At 37.9% G+C, this 21,201-nt stretch overlaps 3 protein-coding genes across 3 annotated transcripts; 1 reads left to right on the top strand and 2 right to left on the bottom strand.

The window, feature by feature from the left end:
• The first annotated feature begins 502 nt into the window (after nt 1-502).
• On the top strand, nt 503-8,008 carry LOC131795207 (meiotic recombination protein SPO11). The gene is made up of 14 exons (XM_059112779.2): nt 503-631; nt 998-1,111; nt 1,361-1,449; nt 2,241-2,307; nt 2,690-2,798; nt 3,309-3,324; nt 3,776-3,846; nt 4,735-4,771; nt 5,320-5,429; nt 5,980-6,079; nt 6,594-6,631; nt 6,724-6,800; nt 7,218-7,329; nt 7,702-8,008. The coding sequence occupies exons 1-14, from the start codon at nt 570-572 to the stop codon at nt 7,819-7,821; spliced, it is 1,122 nt and encodes a 373-aa protein (XP_058968762.2). The 5' UTR covers nt 503-569; the 3' UTR covers nt 7,822-8,008.
• Nucleotides 8,009-8,504: 496 nt separating this feature from the next.
• Nucleotides 8,505-14,660, bottom strand: LOC131795191 (vacuolar protein sorting-associated protein 28 homolog). The gene is made up of 10 exons (XM_059112763.2): nt 14,567-14,660; nt 14,339-14,361; nt 14,092-14,129; nt 13,032-13,121; nt 12,059-12,098; nt 11,690-11,755; nt 10,831-10,932; nt 10,296-10,349; nt 9,832-9,923; nt 8,505-8,918 (listed from the first exon to the last, which is right to left on the bottom strand). Exons 1-10 carry the CDS (start codon nt 14,604-14,606, stop codon nt 8,798-8,800), a joined length of 666 nt encoding a protein of 221 aa, XP_058968746.2. The 5' UTR covers nt 14,607-14,660; the 3' UTR covers nt 8,505-8,797.
• Nucleotides 14,661-15,622: 962 nt separating this feature from the next.
• Nucleotides 15,623-19,380, bottom strand: LOC131795192 (ciliary microtubule inner protein 2C). The gene is made up of 4 exons (XM_059112765.2): nt 19,227-19,380; nt 17,804-18,086; nt 16,471-16,583; nt 15,623-15,857 (listed from the first exon to the last, which is right to left on the bottom strand). Exons 1-4 carry the CDS (start codon nt 19,289-19,291, stop codon nt 15,722-15,724), a joined length of 597 nt encoding a protein of 198 aa, XP_058968748.1. The 5' UTR covers nt 19,292-19,380; the 3' UTR covers nt 15,623-15,721.
• Nucleotides 19,381-21,201: the final 1,821 nt, after the last annotated feature.

Below are 21,201 nucleotides of genomic sequence, written 5' to 3'. Positions count from 1 at the left end.
AAATAACAATGTCTTTTTGTAGCTCTAAAATTCACTATGATAGAACAATCCAGTTTTCTCCTCAAATCTAAACTGGCAAGCGACACAGAATGAGTGCATGATCGTTTCCTGTGATTTTCTTGCTGTTTGCTGGTTTAGGCTCGTTTTATAGCTAGCGGTAGACCAGGGCCTAGTTATTCGAAGGCCGATCAGTGCTAACCCAAGTTTAAATTTTAACCTGGGTTTCTTTATTCCTTTATTCAAAAGCCGTTTTGGGATAATTTTCTGTATCCTTTTTAATGGCATCCAATAACTATATTCTAGACCAAAAGAATTCGACTGAATTTTCCTTTTGAGTTTTTCGATCTGCAATCAGATTCCTCACTAACCCTGAGTTACTAAACCCAACTACTTTGATAAACCCGGCCCAGACTCTTTCCTTGAAATCGAAAATTAAATAGCCAGCCAGTCTACATTGCATTCTGGGAGGTAGTGCTCATTCCAAGATGGCAGCCAACTCAAATGCAGACTTTTGGCGTTGTATCAACCTACTCAAACTACAGCTGCAATCTTTGGATAGAATAGATGCCATGCAGAAATCAAGTGATGAAGTAGACGAAAAAAGTATTGTAAAACCTAAGACTTTATCCAGGTAGGGACTTTCTCTGGAAGAAAAAAGTTTCGTTGAAAGTTCTGTAAGTTGATAAGAGACAGCATGTAAACTTAAACGACTTTGGAGAAATTGTACCAAGACACTTTAGATTGACCCCTTCCAAAGATCTACTTCACTTTCTGTAATAAACATTCTCCGTAAAAATTCTCTTGTGATTTATTTAGCATCGCACATCAGTGTTAACAAGGACGTTGCTGGGGTTTTGATGGTAATTTTTCAGAAAGTTATCCTGGTACAAATATTTATTAATTAAAAACAAAATTATAAGATTTACCTGTAAATCAAGTGATTTATTACTTTTACCTTATTATGTGATTTGTTGTTGTTTTTTTTTTCTATCTGTAGAGATGAAGCCATCACCAAACTAGAAGAGGTTATTCTGACGATAGTTGAAGATATCTCTCAAAATAAACCTCCTTCTCTGAAATATAACTGCAGAAATTCATGGAAGAACACAAGGTAAGTTGATACTTTATATTGTGTACAGTGATGATGATGATAATAGCAGTAGTTTTAAAATTAATGATTATTCTAATAATTACAAGATAATCCTGATGGTAAAAATGATATAAATACTAAGGATAATGGTATTAATAAAGATAACCAAACCTAGATATGTTAGTCTCTATTTTGAACCGAGGAAACAGTTCCATAACACGAGGGTAAAATGAGTAAAATGAGTAAAGACACATTTTGAGTATTTTACAGGTTTAACAGCGCAGTTGGAATTGAAATGATTGATGATGTCAGCCTGACGGAACACAGATTTGATTCCATAGCATCAATTGGAAAGTTTGGTAACACAAGAGTATGATTTGTTAAGATCCAAATGTTATAGTTCAGCAAATAAATGAAAGAAGGATGTTAATAAGGAGGAGGAGGGAAGATTTATAGAAGGAAGGGATGAGAGGAAAAGGACTGATAAAGGAAAGGTGCAGGGGTGGGAAAAGAAAAAAGAAGAGAGAGGGATGTTACAGATTCAAGCAGGGAAACTGGAGAGTTACCGGTAGCCTTAACCTTTTAACTCCCAGAAGTGATTAACATGAAACTTCTCCCTACAATATCCATACATTATTCAGCAAACAGGTAATGAGAGTATTCAAACTTATCAGGTAGAAGCTGCTATCTTGATCTAGCACCATGTTCTCATAACTAATTTACAAGGAAATGTGTAGCAGTTAGAAGGGAGAATTAACAAATAAGATCTTGGGAGTTAAAGGGTTAAACTGTATTTGCAGATAGAATGTGCAGGGGAAAAAAGTATGTCTTATGTCTCATGTCTTATGGATGTTCTCTGAACCTGATACACATTTGATGCAATTCCAAAGTAAATGAGCTGCAGTTTTAATAGACTACTCTGTATCTGAACATGGTATATAAAATATCATAGTCCAATTAAGATGTAAAGACAGCAAGGGACAGAGGTCATTTAAGAAAAGTGACAGGACTTAGCTTCAAGAGTGCTGACTGGCTTTGTTATTTTCAAATCCTGTTGAGTTGTCTCTAATCCTTTGGTCAATAGATAAAAATGTAGAACAAGACTGAATGTTGAAAGAGATCTCCTAATTGTGTTTCTTTCCAAACTTAGCTGCAACACTAAGGGTCATGGCATTTTGCTACAACCTTCTCCAACAAGATACATATGCAACAAAACGGTCAGTCTTGTAAGATCTAGGTGCTTGCTAATTATTTTTTGCGTCATTCATATTTATTTGGTTCATTTTACCTAAAGACACGCATTAGGCATTATCAATGTAGGTATTTTTTCCTTTTTGCTTTGTTTGTATTCATTTTTTGTCTGTAGTTTGCTTATCTGAATTAGTTAACTTAACTCTTATTTACGTTTTTAGTTTGAACCTACCACTAGCTGTTGCTCTCTAAAATAAAATTATTTCAAGTTGGAAAGATAATGTTTTTGCTGTTATGAGTCAATTATGCGACATTTTTGAGCCAATACCAATCATAAACTACTCTTGAAAGGTTATAAGTGAGATCTGATTGATCAATCCTCCATTGCAACTTTTAACTTATCTGCAGAGATATCTATTACACTGATGTTCCATTCTTTGGGAATCAGAGTGTTGTGGATTCAATCATTGACAACATTGCATGCATGCTGAAGGTGCCAAGACACTGTTTACATGTGGTAAGCTAGTTCAAATGTGCAACTGGAAGCTGTTTTATAATTTACTGTTAACTATTTTGTAAGAGAAATGTGTCCTTGTTGGCAATCAGTGGCCATATGATTCTGTGTTCACTCCAGATTTAGTTGTCATTAGTGTCAGTTTGTTGTAAATTGTGGTCAATAATTGATAAGTAGGTCAGAACCAAACTAAACCACACAGCAGGTTGATTGTACTGACCAACCACATAACAGTAGGTGTTACACAATAGCGTAGGCAAAGATAAACAGAGCAAGAATCAAACAGTTCTCAACAAGTGCAAGGTTTGGTGCTAATTGGGAAAGTAAGGAGACAATCCTGAGTGATTTTAGAAACAATTGAGCTCAGCTCTTGCCATACAGTGTACTGCCAACCTGTAAGAATTACAGGACTGAAACATGGTTTGCACCTGATACACACTAAATGTTGGTAATTGTAAACTGGATGTAATCACACTTATTTGTAACCGCTAGATTTCTTTTCCTTTTATTCAGCTGGCTGCATCTAAAGGTAAGCCCTGTTTCTTTTCAAACAGTAGATGGTAACAGCAAAGGAAGTTTGTGTTTTAATGATATATGGAAGATACTGTTTAGAGAGTGCCTCTTGTAAATGTTTCTCAGTTTTCTAGCAACCTCACTGGTTGCAATCCAAAGGACAGTGTGCTTCAACATGGGTTGAGTTAGTTTCCTTTTAATGTTGAACTTGCCTCACCACAAAGTTGTCAGATAGGGCAGTTGAAAAATGAAATAAAAGAAAGGCCGAGCAATACCTAATTTGAAAGAAAAAATTACCTGATGAAGATTCGAGATGACCAAAACAACCTGTTCGTTTTACTCCTGCCTTTATAATTCATGGACAGGTTGTTTTGTACAAATTGTCCAGGTAAGAAACGACTGTGGGTATGAAACGTTTAGATACCAACCCCTTTTTTGCTATCCATAGTCTTTATCTTTTACCATAGGTTGTATTGCTGGAGACCTGAGATACAGAGAACACGATGGCGCATATGTAGATTGCAACGATAGTAACTCGGTTTGGCCTCCGTTTCATTTTTTATTTTCTTTCTTTCTTTTTGGCGTTTATGTTACATGTTTTTGGAGTTCTTTACAATGACCACCTAGCTGCGCTTTTCTAGGGACTGAAATACGGTGGCTACAAGAACTGAGTGGATACAAAGGTGGATTTTAATAACGTGACTCTTTTAAAAGAGTGATTGGTAGTTGATAAGAAAAACCTTTGCTTGCCGCAGCACGAATCTTTGATAAGCCGCCAATTATATCAACAGGGAATGATATTACTGGTACACGGCATGTCGTTGTAGTTCCCGGTGGAGAACAAATAGACGGAACATGGAATATCAACATGAGCTTGAAAAGTGCGACGCAGGATTGGTTTAATCCAAACTTTCGCGAGAACGGAAGTGATCTGAAACACTTTTTGAGATTTTCCCTAGGAAAAGGCCTCAAAGGCTGATTTGGTCTTTGGTGTAATCATCTCTTATTTTTGTCATCGGAAGTGATCAGAGCATGGAGGAACGGTGGTTAATGTTGACGCACAGTGTTGTATATTTTGCACGCTCATCAGAGTATGTGTCCACGAATAATCTTACCTTTCGAGAATAGTCTTCACATTTGCTAATGAATCGAATATGGACGTAACTATTTTAAAAAGAGCTAAGTAACCAAAAAAATCAGTGACCGTAAATACCTTTTTAAATATGTTGCTTTTAAATGTTCAAACAGATTGTGAGGAAATGAAATAAAGAGAAGTGAGACTTTCTGAGCTCACAGGCAAGCGTCCATGGTCGAAATCTTATCGCACGTGACGACAATTATCGTAATGTTAGGTTATATTCTTTGGCGCAGTAGTGTAACAATTTCAAATGCATTGTTTAAATCTTTGTCTCTCTTTCATTGTTAGGGAACAATGGTGTCATCTCACGTGCAGGGAATTTACAGTATCCTTGTAAAGCAAACTGAACAACGTAACAGTGTTGCAATTTCTTGATTCAACGTTTAGTTCCATTGGGCAGCTACTAACGAAATACTAAGCATGAAATATTTTCTACCAGACAGTACCGCCTATTGGCTTAAATTGAGTTCATATTCCCGCAGAACTTTTCGTACTGTGAAAACAGTATTCAGGAAATAGCCTACTTGTAGCCACACCCTTCCCCCATTGGGGGGGGGGGGGGAGGAGGAGGAGGGTACGGCTACACGAAGGCTATCACGTAAAGGTAGCTCTCGTTTGTATGGTCTGGTCATAGTTAAAGTTGTATTGCCACATTAAAGTAATGCTCCTTCTTATCAATTTAATTTCACCTACAGAGCCGCAACCAAGACCGTAAAACAAGAAATTTGTCACATATTGCACCTCATGAGGTGTTTTATCTTAAAATTGAACTTTTAGCTGCCTACGTAACATAACTGATGATGATACGCCAGACAGAAATCCGACCGGCTCCGTTACATTTTGGGTATTTTTCCTTAGCTATCAACTGACTAGATTTACATTCCGATGCCAAATTTGTGTTAGTTGTTGAAAAAGAAGCCTCCTTCCAGCGGTTGATGGACGACAATGTATTACAGAGGTTACACCCGTGTATTATCATCACTGTAAGTACAAGTTTAGCTTCTTCGACCGCGTGCTTTTCAACTGAGTGTCTTAAAACCAGAATCGAAGTAATCACAATACCCAATCAGATGAAAGGAAAATATCAAGAGGAGCCAATAAGAACCCAGAGGAAAAGAACAAAAATCAACTGCTCAAAGCGCGGGAAAACGCAGGCGACCAAATCGCAATTGGTTTTAGTTTTGCATCAGATTGATTGAGAAAAAGGCGCACGTTTTCTAAGCCGGCCGATCACAGTGCGAAGTAAAGCAAAACCAAAAAACACTTAATTACCAATTGCTCTATTCGGCCATTATACTACCTTTACGTTTTCATATCGGTCAATAGCCCATTAAAACTGAAAGCCCTGGACTATGATCATCTGTGATTTCCTCGACACAACTACACTTTTATTCTGAGCTTAGACTGTTACGTCGTTTTCCTTGTTCTTGAATACCTAGATTTTTATTCACACTACAATTTAAGTAATGATACTGTTTAATTTGCTAATTTTAATTTTTTTGTAAGCATAAGCTATGTGATTTGAAATTTTAGGGCAAAGGTTTCCCAGATGTGAATACCCGTATGATGGTCCGTCGATTGTGGTGCACTCTCCAGATACCCATCTTAGCTCTTGTGGATGCAGACCCTCATGGTGAGTGACAATCCTCCTTCCTCTCTCTCTTGTGTTCTCCTGGAGCAGCATACGCCTCATTGATGAAGGGTGAGGCGACGTAACGTTAGCAAAACTTTCCCTAACTGGATTTTTGTATATCTTTGTTGAGTGAATAAGGAGCACGTGTCTACAGTTGAACCAAAGAATACTCGATCTAAATTCTGAATTCGGCCAATTTTATGGAGCAACTTCAAAGCGTAAATCCAGCATGGCGAGTTAAACACAGTCAACTTCGTCTTACTATTGCCTCAACAAACAAACTACGGCAAAGGAGTCACAGTAGGTTTTATAAGGCCTAATTATCTAATTATCTTGTCATCCTCTCCAATCGACGTAGCACCGCAGTTTCTTTAGAAACTTACCCTCTTTTTTTTTGTCAGGCTGCAGCAAATGCTACGAAGTACGTCGCCTGTGCGATACCATGCAGAAATTATTATTTGTTTCCCTAAAAAAACCTTTAGTGGTCAAGAGTTTACTTCATTTTCATTTGCAGGTATTGAGATCCTCAGCGTGTACAAGTTTGGTTCAAAGGTACGCCCTGTTTAGTCAAACCATTGACAATTTGTGATTAATTGTGGGTAAATTTCTTTCACTAACCAATCAGTGGCCGCTGAATTTTACAGGCCCTCTCGTTTGATGCACACAGCTTAACCGTTCCTGTTTTAAAGTGGCTCGGCGTGTTGCCAAGTGACATCACCAGGTATCATTGTTTGAAAGAACGATTTATGATGGGTAATAATTTGCATTATGGCGGTTAAACTTGGTCCATGACGCAGACAAATTCAGAGCGACATTTATCGTACGAAGTACGGCGCACCTACCAGGCGCAATGTCTGTTGATGGGTCAGATTGCTGTTCTAAAATAGCTTAGTTTCCTGGCGTTTACCTTCCGAGCAATGTCCGAGCGAGATCTGGGAGTCTTTCGGTGATGTCACTATTCACGAAAGGGTCTAGTTTTGAGCGCGCCGAGAACGTCGAGGGCAAAGGTGGAGTTATTCAATGTAGCCACACTGAACAAAATTAAGGAAAACGCGTGCACAGGTTCGTTAAGCTCGAACGTTATCTTCACGTTAGAGTTCGGTCGCCGCATAATGTACATTTTACCATCTTATTCCAGGCTGTCTATTCCGCATGATCAACTAATACCGCTGACCGAACGAGACAAATGCAAAGCACGTGAACTGCTTGACCGACCCCACATTCAGTCCCAAGAAGTCTGGAAACAAGAGGTATGTGACGAAACGCCCTTTCACAGGCGTAACAAATCGACCGCGTCGTGAATAAGACCGGATCGTTGTAACCCAGAATCGTTCGAGTTCCCACCTAGTCCCTTAACGTTCTCTCTCTTCACAAAAAAACAACAACAACAACAAACAAACGACCCCATGTGACTGTTTTATCACCGCTTAATGCTGAATACCATCCTCAGACATTCAAACATTTTGGCAAGCTTTAAATCGCGAGATAACGCGATTTTGAACGTGTTTATACAATATCGATGATGGTTCAAATCAGAGTTCAAAGGCCTTTGAATAAAGTTGACGAAACGTTTTCTAGCTTTGTGTTTTCTCCTTCAAATACTGGATTATTATTTTTTTCAGATTAAGACCATGTTATCGCTGGGATTCAAGGCAGAGATTCAAGCTCTTTCCTCCATCTCCTTCAATTTTCTTTCAGAGACTTATCTCCCTGTTAAGATCAAGCATGGCCGATGGATCTGATGTCAAAACTATCACTTGGCTTGCACTGTCCTCCATATTTACTCACATTTAAGAAAGCAATGACAACACCTCTTTGAAGGAATCATAGTGACAAGAGCAACGGATTTCTGAATAACAATTAATTAACCACGTGACATCCGTGGATTTTTTTTTTCCCAATGACCGAGAGTCCAGACCAGTGACTCAATTTCTAAACACATTAATGTTATGACAATCAGCAATCAACGATTGCAGATTTCAATTGCTTACAAAATACTGCAATCGTTGATTGCTGTATTTTGTAAGCAGTTGAGAAATCAAATAGTTGAAAATAAATCTGTTCAATACAGCTCTTCTTGGTTTTCCTTTCATAAAGTATATAGCTGGAAGTACTACTACACCCTCTGGGTGGGATGCTTAACTATTGCAGAGTATCCCTTGGCATTTCCTCGAGTTTCTCTGTCATATTGCTGATATTCATTTACATGTATACCCCTGGGGGAAGAGAGTGAAGTGTCTTGTCCAGGATTAAAGCATGGACACCAAGTCAAGGCTCTACCCCCAGACCTCTTGACATGGGAGTTCAGCATGCTGAACATTGAGCTACTTCCACTTTGTTTTGAGTACCACTTGAATGACAAAGTTATTTACTCTTTCCTTGTTTAGAATTAGGTATAGGTTCTATGTTATGCACTACACAGAAAAAAGATTGCAAACATGTTTATTTACATATCATATTTAATTTCCTCAAAACTACAAGGAGATTTTCTTTGCAGTTGAATAGAGGCCTGAATGAAGTGTATAAGATCACATCTAGATTGCAGTACATCACAGTTAAATTTGAATTTCCGGAAAAAATCTTGAAGACTACCATTCATGTTTAGGGATAAGACTGTTAACAAGACAAAGATATATCCGGTGATTGCAAAGATGTTAACATGTGTCATAAGATCTTAACAGATTTTTAGCACTGTGAATATAACTAACTCCACTCCACCTAGGTATGCTGCAGAGATCTGTTGAATGCGTTATATGCCTGTTCTAAATCAAACAACATCTGTCGTACTTGTTCATCAGTAAGTTCATCACTTGCTTTCATACTGCTCAGTGTTTCATACCTGCAGTTTACAGGCAAAACAAATCAGTAATCAGTAAGCAGTCAGAAACTTACCCAGTGGTAAACAGTTTGTGTGTTTTATGACCATATATCATTCACTTGAATTTGAATCTGCTAGTTGTCTTTGAGTTACCCCTGGTTTAAGTAAGAATGTTGGTAAAGTACAAAAGCCCCAAATGTAGGGGATTGGTACCAGTAATATCTGGCTTACATCCATATTCTACAAATTTGGGCCACTACCAATGAGAGTCTCATTAAACCTGAGCTTTACATGATCAGTTAAATCTGTAGAGTGCAGGATACCATGCACTCCCAGAATTTGCTCACTTTTTTACCATACTATGGCATAGTATGGTAAAAGGGAGTTCAATCACTCTGATGAAGGGCTAATGCTTGAAATGTCAACTTTTAAACTCTAACGATGGCCAATTTACATTAACAACTCAGTTGATAATACTTAATTACCCTGTTATACTCTCCCACTGACGCAGCACCACAGTTTCTTTAGAAACTTACCCCCTTATTCATTAGTGTGGTAAATTTTGCTATTACTCCAGAGTACCCTCATCCCATAACTCTCCCACAATCTAAGCACTGTCTCTGTCCATTGTTTAAAGTGCAACTCATTTTAAGCTAAGCAAGATTAATTTACAGAGAGAAAAACCTATAAGTCAGCAACATTCAGTGGACAGATGTTCAAGCAGACTTCTTTAATAATTTATGATGTAAGTAGTTGTTTCACACATCAACCCTTAAATTATTGTCGTACTAGCAATTTCCACTCCATCCTCCTCAGGCTATTTTTCACTTGCAGTGAATGACTGGCAGGTGATGGATAACAATTTTAATTTCCTGGATAATGATCCAGCTCTCATCATTAATCTTATTCCTAAACTACATTTATTAAAACTTACCACCCATTCACTTTGACTTTTCCCTCAAAATCCTCAGGGAGTGCACTAAGGCTGTTCATAGTATCCATTAAGTCTCTCAGATCTGGATGAATCTGTGTTGTAAATAATCATTATAATCACAGTAAGGAATTGTTGTAAAGAGAACAACTAATTAACAGTAGATGTTAGAATTGGCTGAATCAGAAATTGACACAATCCAAAGACAAACATCTTTAGGCTACCTGAATGAGGCTCCCTGATAAACTTTCTGGGCATTGTAAAAAAAATGAGACTAAGAAAACTTTTCTGCTCTGAATTTGAAAAACCATCTTGCACTTGTGACTTGCACTTCACAAAAGCATCCATACCATGCAGAATGCCTGAGTGTAACCATTTCCTTTAAGGAAAGTCCTAAACTATACCCTACATGAAAGCTTGATGAAATGATACCTATAATCAAGCCACTATCACTAGTACTATGTTACCTCATCCATGGCTCTGATCTGTAATCTGAGCTTGTCCATGATTGTTATAAAGAGCTTAAATTAAAGCAAAGAAACAGTAACTGTGAGAACATGTGAACAAGTGAAAGGGGATCTGAGGGGATAATTTCTTGCCTAAAACCAATATGCTTGAACTCCTACACCTTCCATTTTATGAACTTATGTAGTATTACTAAAAATGCTCTCTTGAAATTCTCCTAATTTCAAATATCAGTTGTGGATCATCAGTGGAGACAGAGAATTTGGAAATGGCAAAAAAAAAATTGTGCAACTCAACTCCATATCAAAAACAATGCCATCAACATGCCCTCAAAAGATTACTTTACTTAACCAAAGACAAAAAATTATAAATCCACTAAAATGAATATAATTTCATCTTGAGACCTGAGTATCCAGTCCAATTGAAGAAATGCCACAACTTAAAACCATATTCACTTCTGTGATGAACATTACTTTATTCAATAGCTACGTGATACAATGTGCACTTGCATGATTAAATAATAGATCTTTTACTCACTGAAACTGTGTCTGCAATGGCTTTACTGGTATTTCCTTTATCATCCTTGATAGTGATGGGTCTGCCCTCTTTTATTCTCTCCAGAGCAGCAGGACAATCCAGCTAAACAAAAAAATACCACACTTGCATGAATCACATTAATAGTAAATAAAATAGATGTAACTTAAATGCTTTTAACTCCATCTGCCCAAACTCTTCACAATGAACATAGCATTTGGACATCTTTCTTTCTTCATTTCTCTTTTTTCTCCTTTAATCCCTTACCTCCTAGAAGTGATTAACATGTAACAACTCCCTGTAATACCCATACATTATCTCGAAAACAGGCAGTGATAATACTCAAACTCATCAGGTACAAGATAATACCTTGATTGAAAACCTAATTCTCGCAACCAATATACAAGGGAATGTGTATCAGCTAGAAGGGAGGATTAACAATCAGGTCTTGGGAGTTAAAGGGTTAATCTAGTGCATTTCATGTGTCACAGGAATGGTAAATTCAATTAATGAAATGGAGGGACTTTCTGGATGGATAGTTGTACTTCAAGTTAAACCCAGTAATTATCAGACCAGTGAGTATTGATATTAGAACAGAGGGTTCTGGAGTAACTTGGTTTCTTCAGGTACAACTCTCTGTCTTAATATCAATACATTATTATAATAACATTTTTTTAACAATGAGTTGCAAAAGCACACCTGCCAAATCATAAAGAGTCCATGACTAATCCTTTGTGATTTCCACTAAAATTATGCAATTAATTGATTTTACTCTCTCTTTCAGTCAATGAGCCACATTAGTGTTTAAAAAATAAAAGAAAACCCAACAAAAGAAAAAAGAGCAGGTTCATAAAAATCTTACCCTAAATTTTTTCATGAAAGCCTCTACTGTAGGATATTCAGCTGACTGCACAAGCTTGAAGGCAGCCTGAAAATAGCACCTCCTGTTAACTACCTTAACAATATTAATTCACACTATAATAAATTAGTACAAGGTGGAAGTATTTCAAGCACCACTCCAGGAGACTTCTTTTAAGGACAAAAAACAAACATCTCCACATAGTTTAAATTTAAGATACCATGTTGAAACAAAGAAACTAATAGGAAAGGATTCTTTAGCCAAAATTTACATCTACAGAGAAAGGAGACAATTTAGCAGTGTAAACAAGAAAGGTCACAATCATGGTGGTATTAATTGTTATAATAAAAAACCAAGAGGTGTATACCTCACCTTGTATTGAACCAGTAATTTAGAACATGCAGCAGTGTATCTAAGAAAAATTTATACAGTGAATGCTGTTAAGTATAGCAATCAGTTAGTTAACTCACATTAATTGTGTGGGCTGAGAGCAAAAGCTGTATTCAATAATAATTATAATTAGTATAGATGCTCAAGTGTTTATAGAGATGTGAACACTCTGATTGGTTACAGATTACATCATATCTCACCATAATCCCTAAGCAAGAGGTGATTATAGCAGGAGCACTAAATTTCAAAATGGCTGCCTTTTGTCAATGTTTCTAAAGGAGAAAATTCAAATTTGAAAGGTCCCAAAAGATGCTAAAAGATTGGCAGAACACTTTTTAAAAGAAAGATATGAAGTTTTGGTGATTTAATAAAATTTACCTGTTAATTAAACTTACACGTTTATCTTAATACAAGTAATCAACACAATTGTAGAAAATAAATGCACAATGCTTTCTTCATTTAGAGATTGAATTAACAAAAAATTTGAAAACACCCAAGCAACAATACTAGAACAATCATTCGCCTCAGACCCAGTGAGCATTGTTGAGTAGGCCCCTCATCTTTTTCTTGGGAATTACTCAACAAAATCTCTTTGCCTTTGGCAAACAATTGTTAGTTAACCTGAAGAAAGACTCAAATTAACTAATTTAATTTGACTCTTTTTCATGTTTCTGTGGAGTACACTGTGTAAACAGGATAAGATTAGTAAAAAAGGGGGAGAAAGATGTATTGAATCAACTATGAAGAAAGAGGAAAATTATCAGGGCTTAAAAAATCACATTGTTAACCTGAAAATATTATGAAATCTGCATGGCTAAGCAATTTTAGCTGACATTAAAAAGGTTTACATCAGAATGAAAATATTAGCATTTATCTGAGTGGTTTGAAATTAAATTTTAAGAACTTTAAGTTAGACAAGAGGAAAGTTTTATCAGGAATCACTATCCACACTCACTCTCTTGGTGTCACTACATCTCTGATGTAAGCTTTCTCCAAACATTGTAAAGTGTTGATGATAGAAAATAGATCTGCCATGTTGTCATATCTGAAAAGATAGAGTGAATGTAAGGAACTAAACAAACTATGTGTCAAACGTCATTGGGCTAACACCATCAGGGTTAATAGGAGAGATACATCCTACTACAGTACCAGTTGAGAATCATGAGGTTTCATGATCTTTCGAACATGAGACAATGCCTACTAATTGAGGGTGTCTGGTAGAGGTTGGGGAAAGGTGACCAAGTAACCAGTCTACAGCGTACAGAAGGTACACCCACAAGGTATTTCTTAAACATTCATTTTACATCACATAATCACTGTATTGCACATGCAAGATCTTACAAGTTCTTCCATACTCTACAGACTGGCCCTGTGAAGATTTAAGATTAAACAATGCTGTTGATTTTTGTGTTATGCTACTGTTGGCAGGCATATAGATAGCTGCTTTACTTGTAATGTGTCAGGTTACAACTCATGGGCTTTGTGAGCCAATTAACTAAACAAAACTTTGATTCCTAACTTTCCATGGAAGAGGTAAGGTTATTACCAAGTATTACCTCTAAATGGGAGGTAAATTCATTGTACGCTGGTCCATATACCCCCTCCCCCTCTAATTTCATTTGGTTTCCCTGATTTCACTTCCAGAGGAGAAACACCGTGAGAGCCCAGAATAAGCCATAAAAATCATTAATTTATTTCATGCTAGGACTTGAACTCAGATCCTCCAATCTAAATTTTTGCACCTGACCATTGGGCTAATGCCCCTTTTAGAAGCAACCTGTTCATCCTTCAAGAATAAGTCACCTCCATACTGGGGTAAAGCGTGGTAAAATTTCCGCACAGCCCCATACTATTGTAAAACAAATCTGTTTTCCCAATGGCAATCTATTGTTTTTGTGATTGTTTTCTCTATCCAAGAACTGAATGCATAATGTAGTATGGGGCTGTGCGGAAATTTTACCTAAAGCGTTAAACTCAGTGATGACATCATTAAATTTGTCAGTTGCAATACTTACGTTTCCCTCTCACGAGCATTCTTGTACAGCTTCACTTCCTGACGAAGGAAACACGATACAAATTCCGATCACCAAGATATTTTTTAGATCTATTGTGTACCATAAATAGAATTAAACGCATATTCTATTTTTAAATTACCTTTAGTTTTTCCAAAAGATATAATGCATGTATGCTGTAAGCAGTTGAATCTTAATATGATGAACTTTAATTTACTGTGAATAAAACTGAATTCGAATGTAGTCATACCTCAAACAACTCTGGCCTCATGGCTGTAAGAAACAACCAACCAAGAAATAATCAATACAACAAACTGTGAAATTCTTAATTCACGTTTCAAATAGCTGCATCAGCGTAAATAACTGATAAATTCAGCAAAAATCTCAGACCTATCGGCTCTCCACCCTTCCATTGAGGTAAATTCCTCTTCTTAAAAACCAGAGTTTACAATAGTAATTGCGAAAAAGATATACAAACCTTGAGGAGAGGGTTGATTTCCAGAAATACCTGCAAACATATTTAAAAATGTCACTACAAGGCGAACAAATTTAGTCTTACATGACGCAGTTGAGGTTGTTTCGGAATAATTACTTGGTAGCCTGGCCTTAGCACTAAGTCCCAGGCTCCAAAAAGTTACTTTTTCAGTCTGGCTTTAAAGTACAACAAAGGGGGTAAATTTTCTGAGAAACTGTGGTGCGGTGTCGGTGAAGGTATGAAAAGACAATCTGGCTTAGGAAAATGAGTTGATAATGTAAATTGGCCGCCGTAAAGAGTTTCTAAAGCTGACGTTTCGAGCGTTAGACGAAACATCAGCTTAAGAAACTCTTTACAGTGGCCAATTTAAATTATCAATTCAGTTGTTAAAACCAAATTGTCCTGATTGTAGCTAGATCTTAAGTCTATTTTTCACCGTTTGTTGATGATTTAACCTCAATAAATGACGAAGGGCAAAGAGTTACGTTCTCCTTACTCATTAAGGCGCAAGGCAGGGCTAATGCTGGTGACAGTTCCTACTAGTTTCAGTGCTTTCCCTTTCAGGCCCTTTCACGGATCTTTCCAGCAACTAGCCTGTTCCAGGCCCTCGCTCAATGGAGAAGAGCGAGGCAGCTGTCCTCGCGTTATTTCCTCCACATTTAGCTTTTCGCGCTTTTTAGCACGTCTCCACTGACTAGTAACCTGACACAGAAACATTTAAGATCGTCACTGGCTAGTTTTGCATGGTGGTTACCCATTGAGGGTGAGATGAGAAGGAACAGTGGGCCGGGAGATAGAGAACAAGTGTTGCAGTAAGTGGGATCAATATCAGTATCTAGTATGCGATGAAGTCACCTAAAATTTTAATATGATTCAGAGTTCAACAAACCATAAAAATTGAATACCAAAAATTTTAAACGGCAAATATTCGTATGAACAAGGAAGCCACAAGGAAAGAACTTGAACAAATGCATAGCATTGCAGCTCCATAGGTCGTTTGAAGACGCTTCAGTTTCCCTGCCCCTTTTCCAACATCTCATGATCACTTATTGCTTTTATTCTTATTTATTCCAAAATCCATTTCGCTTTCACTCAAATAAATAAAAAGACACCAAGAAATTTTCTTATTTCAAACTATGTACAATTAATTAATCCAAGCTATCTCTGCTCGAAAAACACGTCACGTATTCGGCGTTCCTCCACGTTAGACTTGGCCAGCGGTTTATTCCTCGTTGTCCTGTAGACTTGGTTAGCGTATGCTAATGCTCTTTCTTCATTTTTAGTTCTTCCCGCTCTGTTAAGAAACGAAAGAGCGAGAATCAAAAGATAAAAGAGCAATTTCCATTTAAATGTCGAAAGTACTCCAGGACTGCATCGGCTTTGTTTTACTTTGCTCAGTGATTGGACCAGAAAACTCGTGCCACCCTCTCTAAACTAAAACCAATCGCGACACAGTCGCGATTGGTTTTATGACAATTTTACGACAGTCAACCGAAAAGCACTCCGTTATGGACAACTGACCACCTCATGCACCCACGAGGAAGTTGATTCCCAGCTGTTTACAGTAGTTGTATTTTGACGGATCAGTATTGACAAATTATACCACCCCCCTTCCCTATCATATCAGTTGATGACAAGAACGCAGGAGCACACAGAGGCCTTACCAATTCAACGTGCAGTAAAACCTAAAACACCGTTTCCAAGTCCTGGCTACAGTAAAAGCATTTGTCTGTGTTTGGTTTCTGTTCTCATGTGTTGAATTTCAGAAGGCAGACTCATTGATCCCGCCTTACAAAGGCCCTCAAACAATGAGGACAAAGTGACGAGGGGGTCAGAACTGCCTTAAAATAAAAATAGACGGTATTTTAAATGAAAACGAGACAGAAAAGTCCCATCCATATACTTACGCAGGTATTCTGCGAGACTTGGTATCATGAAACACATTTGGCAAGATAAAAAGTCTCACAGGTGGAACTGTTTCTGTTCTGTCTTTGTAATGTTCCCGATGATGTTGGGCAGCCTGTACAAGAAAAACACGTAAGTTTCCTTTAGCTGATTTTCAAATTATACACTAGTATAATTGTTTCCATTGACTTCTGATGGAAAGAACGTGTTGGTGTTGCTATCGAAAAAGAGTTAGAACCATTTTTGATCTGATTACCCTCATGTGGAGAAGAAAATTTCGACTATGAGCAGCCTTCCTTTGAGGCGTGCCGATGAGAAAGAAAGATATGGAGCAAAAAATGTTGGAGCGCGTGTAGATACTCATGAGCTACGTGGTTTTTTAGCTATAAACGCGTGCCACATGGCGCTTTCTATTCACACCGCGAACAGCCCCCTTCCCCCCCACCGCTCCGCTGGGGTCGGCTTTAGTTGGTAAGAAGGGGTGTTAGCTGGAAAGAAGTCTTTATTCCCTACAGCTCCAAGCACGATTTTAACAAAACTGACTTAAAGATTTAGATATATGAAAATTCACATATTTGCACTGCGGTGGAAAGATGAAATTAGAAGATCCTCGCAGCTAAGAACACTACTGAAACTAGTAGTTGTAAGTAGGACCTGAAAAAAAATTTCAGGCCCGTACGGGATTTGAACCCATAACCTCTGCGATACCGGTGCAGCGCTCTACCAATTGAGCTAACAAGCCAACTGGGAGCTGGTCAATGAATTGGGTACAAATAAACATCCTAGTGAATGAAGATTTAGATATATGAAAATTCACATATTTGCACTGCGGTGGAAAGATGAAATTAGAAGATCCTCGCAGCTAAGAACACTACTGAAACTAGTAGTTGTAAGTAGGACCTGAAAAAAATTTCAGGCCCGTACGGGATTTGAACCCATGACCTCTGCGATACCGGTGCAGCGCTCTACCAATTGAGCTAACAAGCCAACTGGGAGCTGGTCAATGAATTGGGTTACAACTACTAGTTTCAGTAGTGTTCTTAGCTGCGAGGATCTTCTAATTTCATCTTTCCACCGCAGTGCAAATATGTGAATTTTCATATATCTAAATCTTCATTCACTAGGATGTTTACCCAATTCATTGACCAGCTCCCAGTTGGCTTGTTAGCTCAATTGGTAGAGCGCTGCACCGGTATCGCAGAGGTCATGGGTTCAAATCCCGTACGGGCCTGAAATTTTTTTTCAGGTCCTACTTACAACTACTAGTTTCAGTAGTGTTCTTAGCTGCGAGGATCTTCTAATTTCAACAAAACTGACTTAATTTACAAAACACACCTTATCATACTTTTTGATAGCCACATCCCTGTCATCTACATTAAAAAGTTTGTATTTAGGCGCTGCTTGCCATCGGTCACGTGATCTGGTGCGAGCGCCCAAAACATGATCAGGGTTGTTGGTATAGTAAGTAGGGAAGGGGAGAAATTTGTCCCCTCCCCTCCCCATCCGTTCTTTACTTGTGTTCAAAGTAGCAGCTCGGTAGTCCTGGAACCAGCGGCCAGTTGTGTTGCCAAAAGTTTCACCGTACGTGAACTTGATCTGTGGCGTATATCCAAGGTAACTAGAGAGGTAGGGTAAGGATTAGTTCAGACATTGGGGACTAATAAAACCAAAAGGATACTAAACAGCTAGTTAATTATAACAAACGAAACCGTCACAAAGCGCCAAGGGAATTCAATTCAAACGAAATCAAAGGTCCGCAAACTGCCCGAAGAGCAGGAAATTGCTTACTACGAACTCCCGATTTTTTTTTTATTTTTGTTTTTTTTTCTGATCTAGTCCTTTTTTAAAACTACTAAATATCATCATGGTTAGGTATCTTTTTTTAAACTGTGGTGCGAGTTTACAGCAATGGTAAAATAACGATGCAATACCTAATTACTTCCGACTTGAAATCTGGAAAAGCCGATTTCACTCCAGATAGGAAACGAGAACTTCAGCATGTCATGAGCGTTTATCACCCATAATTTTTTGAAAACACTGATCAATCCCTGAGCTTTTCGAGGTGCAAAACTTTATTTGAACCGGTGACAATTATGAGTATACAATCGACAATCTGCAAGTATCTGCATAAGGTTGTAATCTTAGAAGTCCATCACGAATTTTCACAGCTCTAGAAATTCGGCTGGGATGTCCCATGCAGTAAAATCCTTCCTGACCTCTCTCGTAACAACTTGGAAGCTTATTGTTGAAAGTTGTTATTAGGGTTTCCAATAAATTCTCTTTGCTAAAAATTGATCGTTTTCCTACATGTAGCGCGGGGTAAATGAATTTTTCAGCCACATGGTGGCAAACCGGATATTGAATACCGTCCTTGAAAACAAAATTATTTCTTTTATCTCAGACAATTAAGTAGAAAATCTCGCCCATCAAGAACTCAAAGACTTCAGCGAAACCCTTCGTTTCACAATCAATGTACAAATTTTTACACTCAACTACCTTATTTTGTTTTGATGAATTTGCAAACTTCTGGAACTGAAATTATATTGAACCAGTAAAACATTACCCAAGGAATAACACCATCCTGGTGAAAATTAACACTCGGAGAGTAACAATGCTTCAAAATTACTCTCGCTCACGTACGACTTCCTCTCGCATAAGATCGACCACAGTTTTACATCATTCCCAATGTTTTGCTAGATCGAGATAGTTCCATTAATATTATCTCTTGTACCACGCGTGCTGTCTCTTAAAAACTTACCCTGGAACATGTCTAGGATGTCGATATATCTCCATGTTGGTCGTTAGTAAAGTCAGTTTCTCCATTTCGCACCGCACTTAAACTCAATTTTTCTTCTTCCCAATCCAGTGAAATACCGAGCAACGATCGGGAAAAAAGTTGATGAATTTTTCGTTTTCAGCCACCAGCACGCTCCTGCGTTGCTAGCAACAAATTACGCAATTTGCAATTCAAATCGTGCCCCTGACTAGTGACACGTGAAATGTAATTAAAACTATCTGGGACAAGATTCGCGCCCGCAAGCCCAGCGGATCACCCTTAAATATTCGATTAAAGTTGTAGATACACCACATTACACGTGATTGATTAAATGTCTCGATTTATTTTTTAATTCATTTTCTCTCCAGTTGGTGTCGTGCTTATCAGTATCTGTTACTGTTAGTACTAGCATTTACACAAGAAAGTTTAATTTGACGATATTTTTTCCAACTACCAACATGTCAGTTCTTGAACTTGGAGGATTGTCAAGAGAGATCTTTGAAGATTAATTTTGCTGCTTGACTTGACAAGACGCATGTCAAGACTATTGTCCGAGGTTTTACCCTTTGACACCCTGCAAAGACCATTTGGCGCTAAATTTCATAACTTTGTGAATATTAAACGAATTTCTGATGATTATTGACCAAAGAAAACATCAATGGCTGTTGATTGAAGTCAAGTCGAGATATTTCTGATCTACTAAAGTAAGGTTGAGCGCGCGAGCAAATCTTTGGAAGACTAACATGACCATAAGTAATGCACTTGCGGCTTCACATTGAGGTACAATTCACCGACATCTATACCTACATGACATTTTTTAAGGTTCGCCAATTTTTAAAGTTTTTTTTTCTTTTACGTTTTAAAGGCAGTTCTCACTAAACGAAAACCCTCTTAATAACTGGCTAGGAAATTTTTTTAAATATGCTGAACAGAAACTTTAAAAAAAAGTACAATGTAAACTTACGCTCCGGTTTCTGTATTTTAGTGTATCCCTTTGCACCAAGGGATTATGGGATGTGCTTATTCGACAAGTTTTCCTGAAAAACTGTGATCGACAAGCTTCCTAAATTGGTGATCGTTTCGTTTATTCTCATGGCCTTAATGTTTGATTCGAGGGTAATTATGTGAGGTGAAATTGTAAGAGGTCGGTCACTCTAAGGGTTGAAGTGTTGAAAAAGGGAGGAAATCAATCACTGGATTATCTTTCAACAAGAGTAACTTGTCGGAAGATAGCCTACGATTAGGAGGCTTTTTCAAAAAACAAGTGTTGGCCCTCCCTTCGCGTTTTGATAAAAAAAAACTCCTGACCCCATCCCCCCCCCCTCCCACCTTTAGGTGACTGACAAAAGTGCGACCCTACCCTCACTACTATATGGTACGTTCCATGCCGTACAAAAACCTCAGAACATTTCGCTTGTGAACGCAAAATGTTTGAATATAAATATATCTCGATATTGAATGTGTGCGAGCTGAAACAAGAAAATGCAAACAATCAGTGTAGCATATTTACGTTTTATAGCTGAAGTTTGAATATGGAAGTATAAAATTTGAGACTTTGTAAGTCTTTCTCCAGCGACACCAACATCACGACCCTATCACGATTACAGCAAACTTCCCGACTTTCACTACCTACCAAGTATGAAAACACCTACGAGTGGCCGCAAACCTGAGCCTCGGGCTTAAATAGAACAGATTTTTCAAGGGGGTAAGCTTAAAGCAAGGGATGAAAAGGCAGTCAAAGAGTTTTCTGAAAAAATATATTGTTTCAGAAAAGCTTGTCGCAGATTACATCGAGCATCAAACTGACATTGAAATTAGAAAAGTTAAGCGCTGGACAGATAATGACGGGAAGCGTGCAGAAAGAAAGCAGCAGTAATACAATGACATTAACTGGGAAGATCTCTATCCTAGAAATCAGTTGTCATCCCTTAGAGTAGGTGAACTTGAACTGCATATT

Source organism: Pocillopora verrucosa, chromosome 2 (assembly GCF_036669915.1).
Source record: "Pocillopora verrucosa isolate sample1 chromosome 2, ASM3666991v2, whole genome shotgun sequence".
Lineage (NCBI taxonomy): Eukaryota > Metazoa > Cnidaria > Anthozoa > Scleractinia > Pocilloporidae > Pocillopora > Pocillopora verrucosa.
The sequence above is the reverse complement of the archived record's forward strand: the minus strand, read 5'-3'. Positions and strand labels throughout refer to the sequence as shown.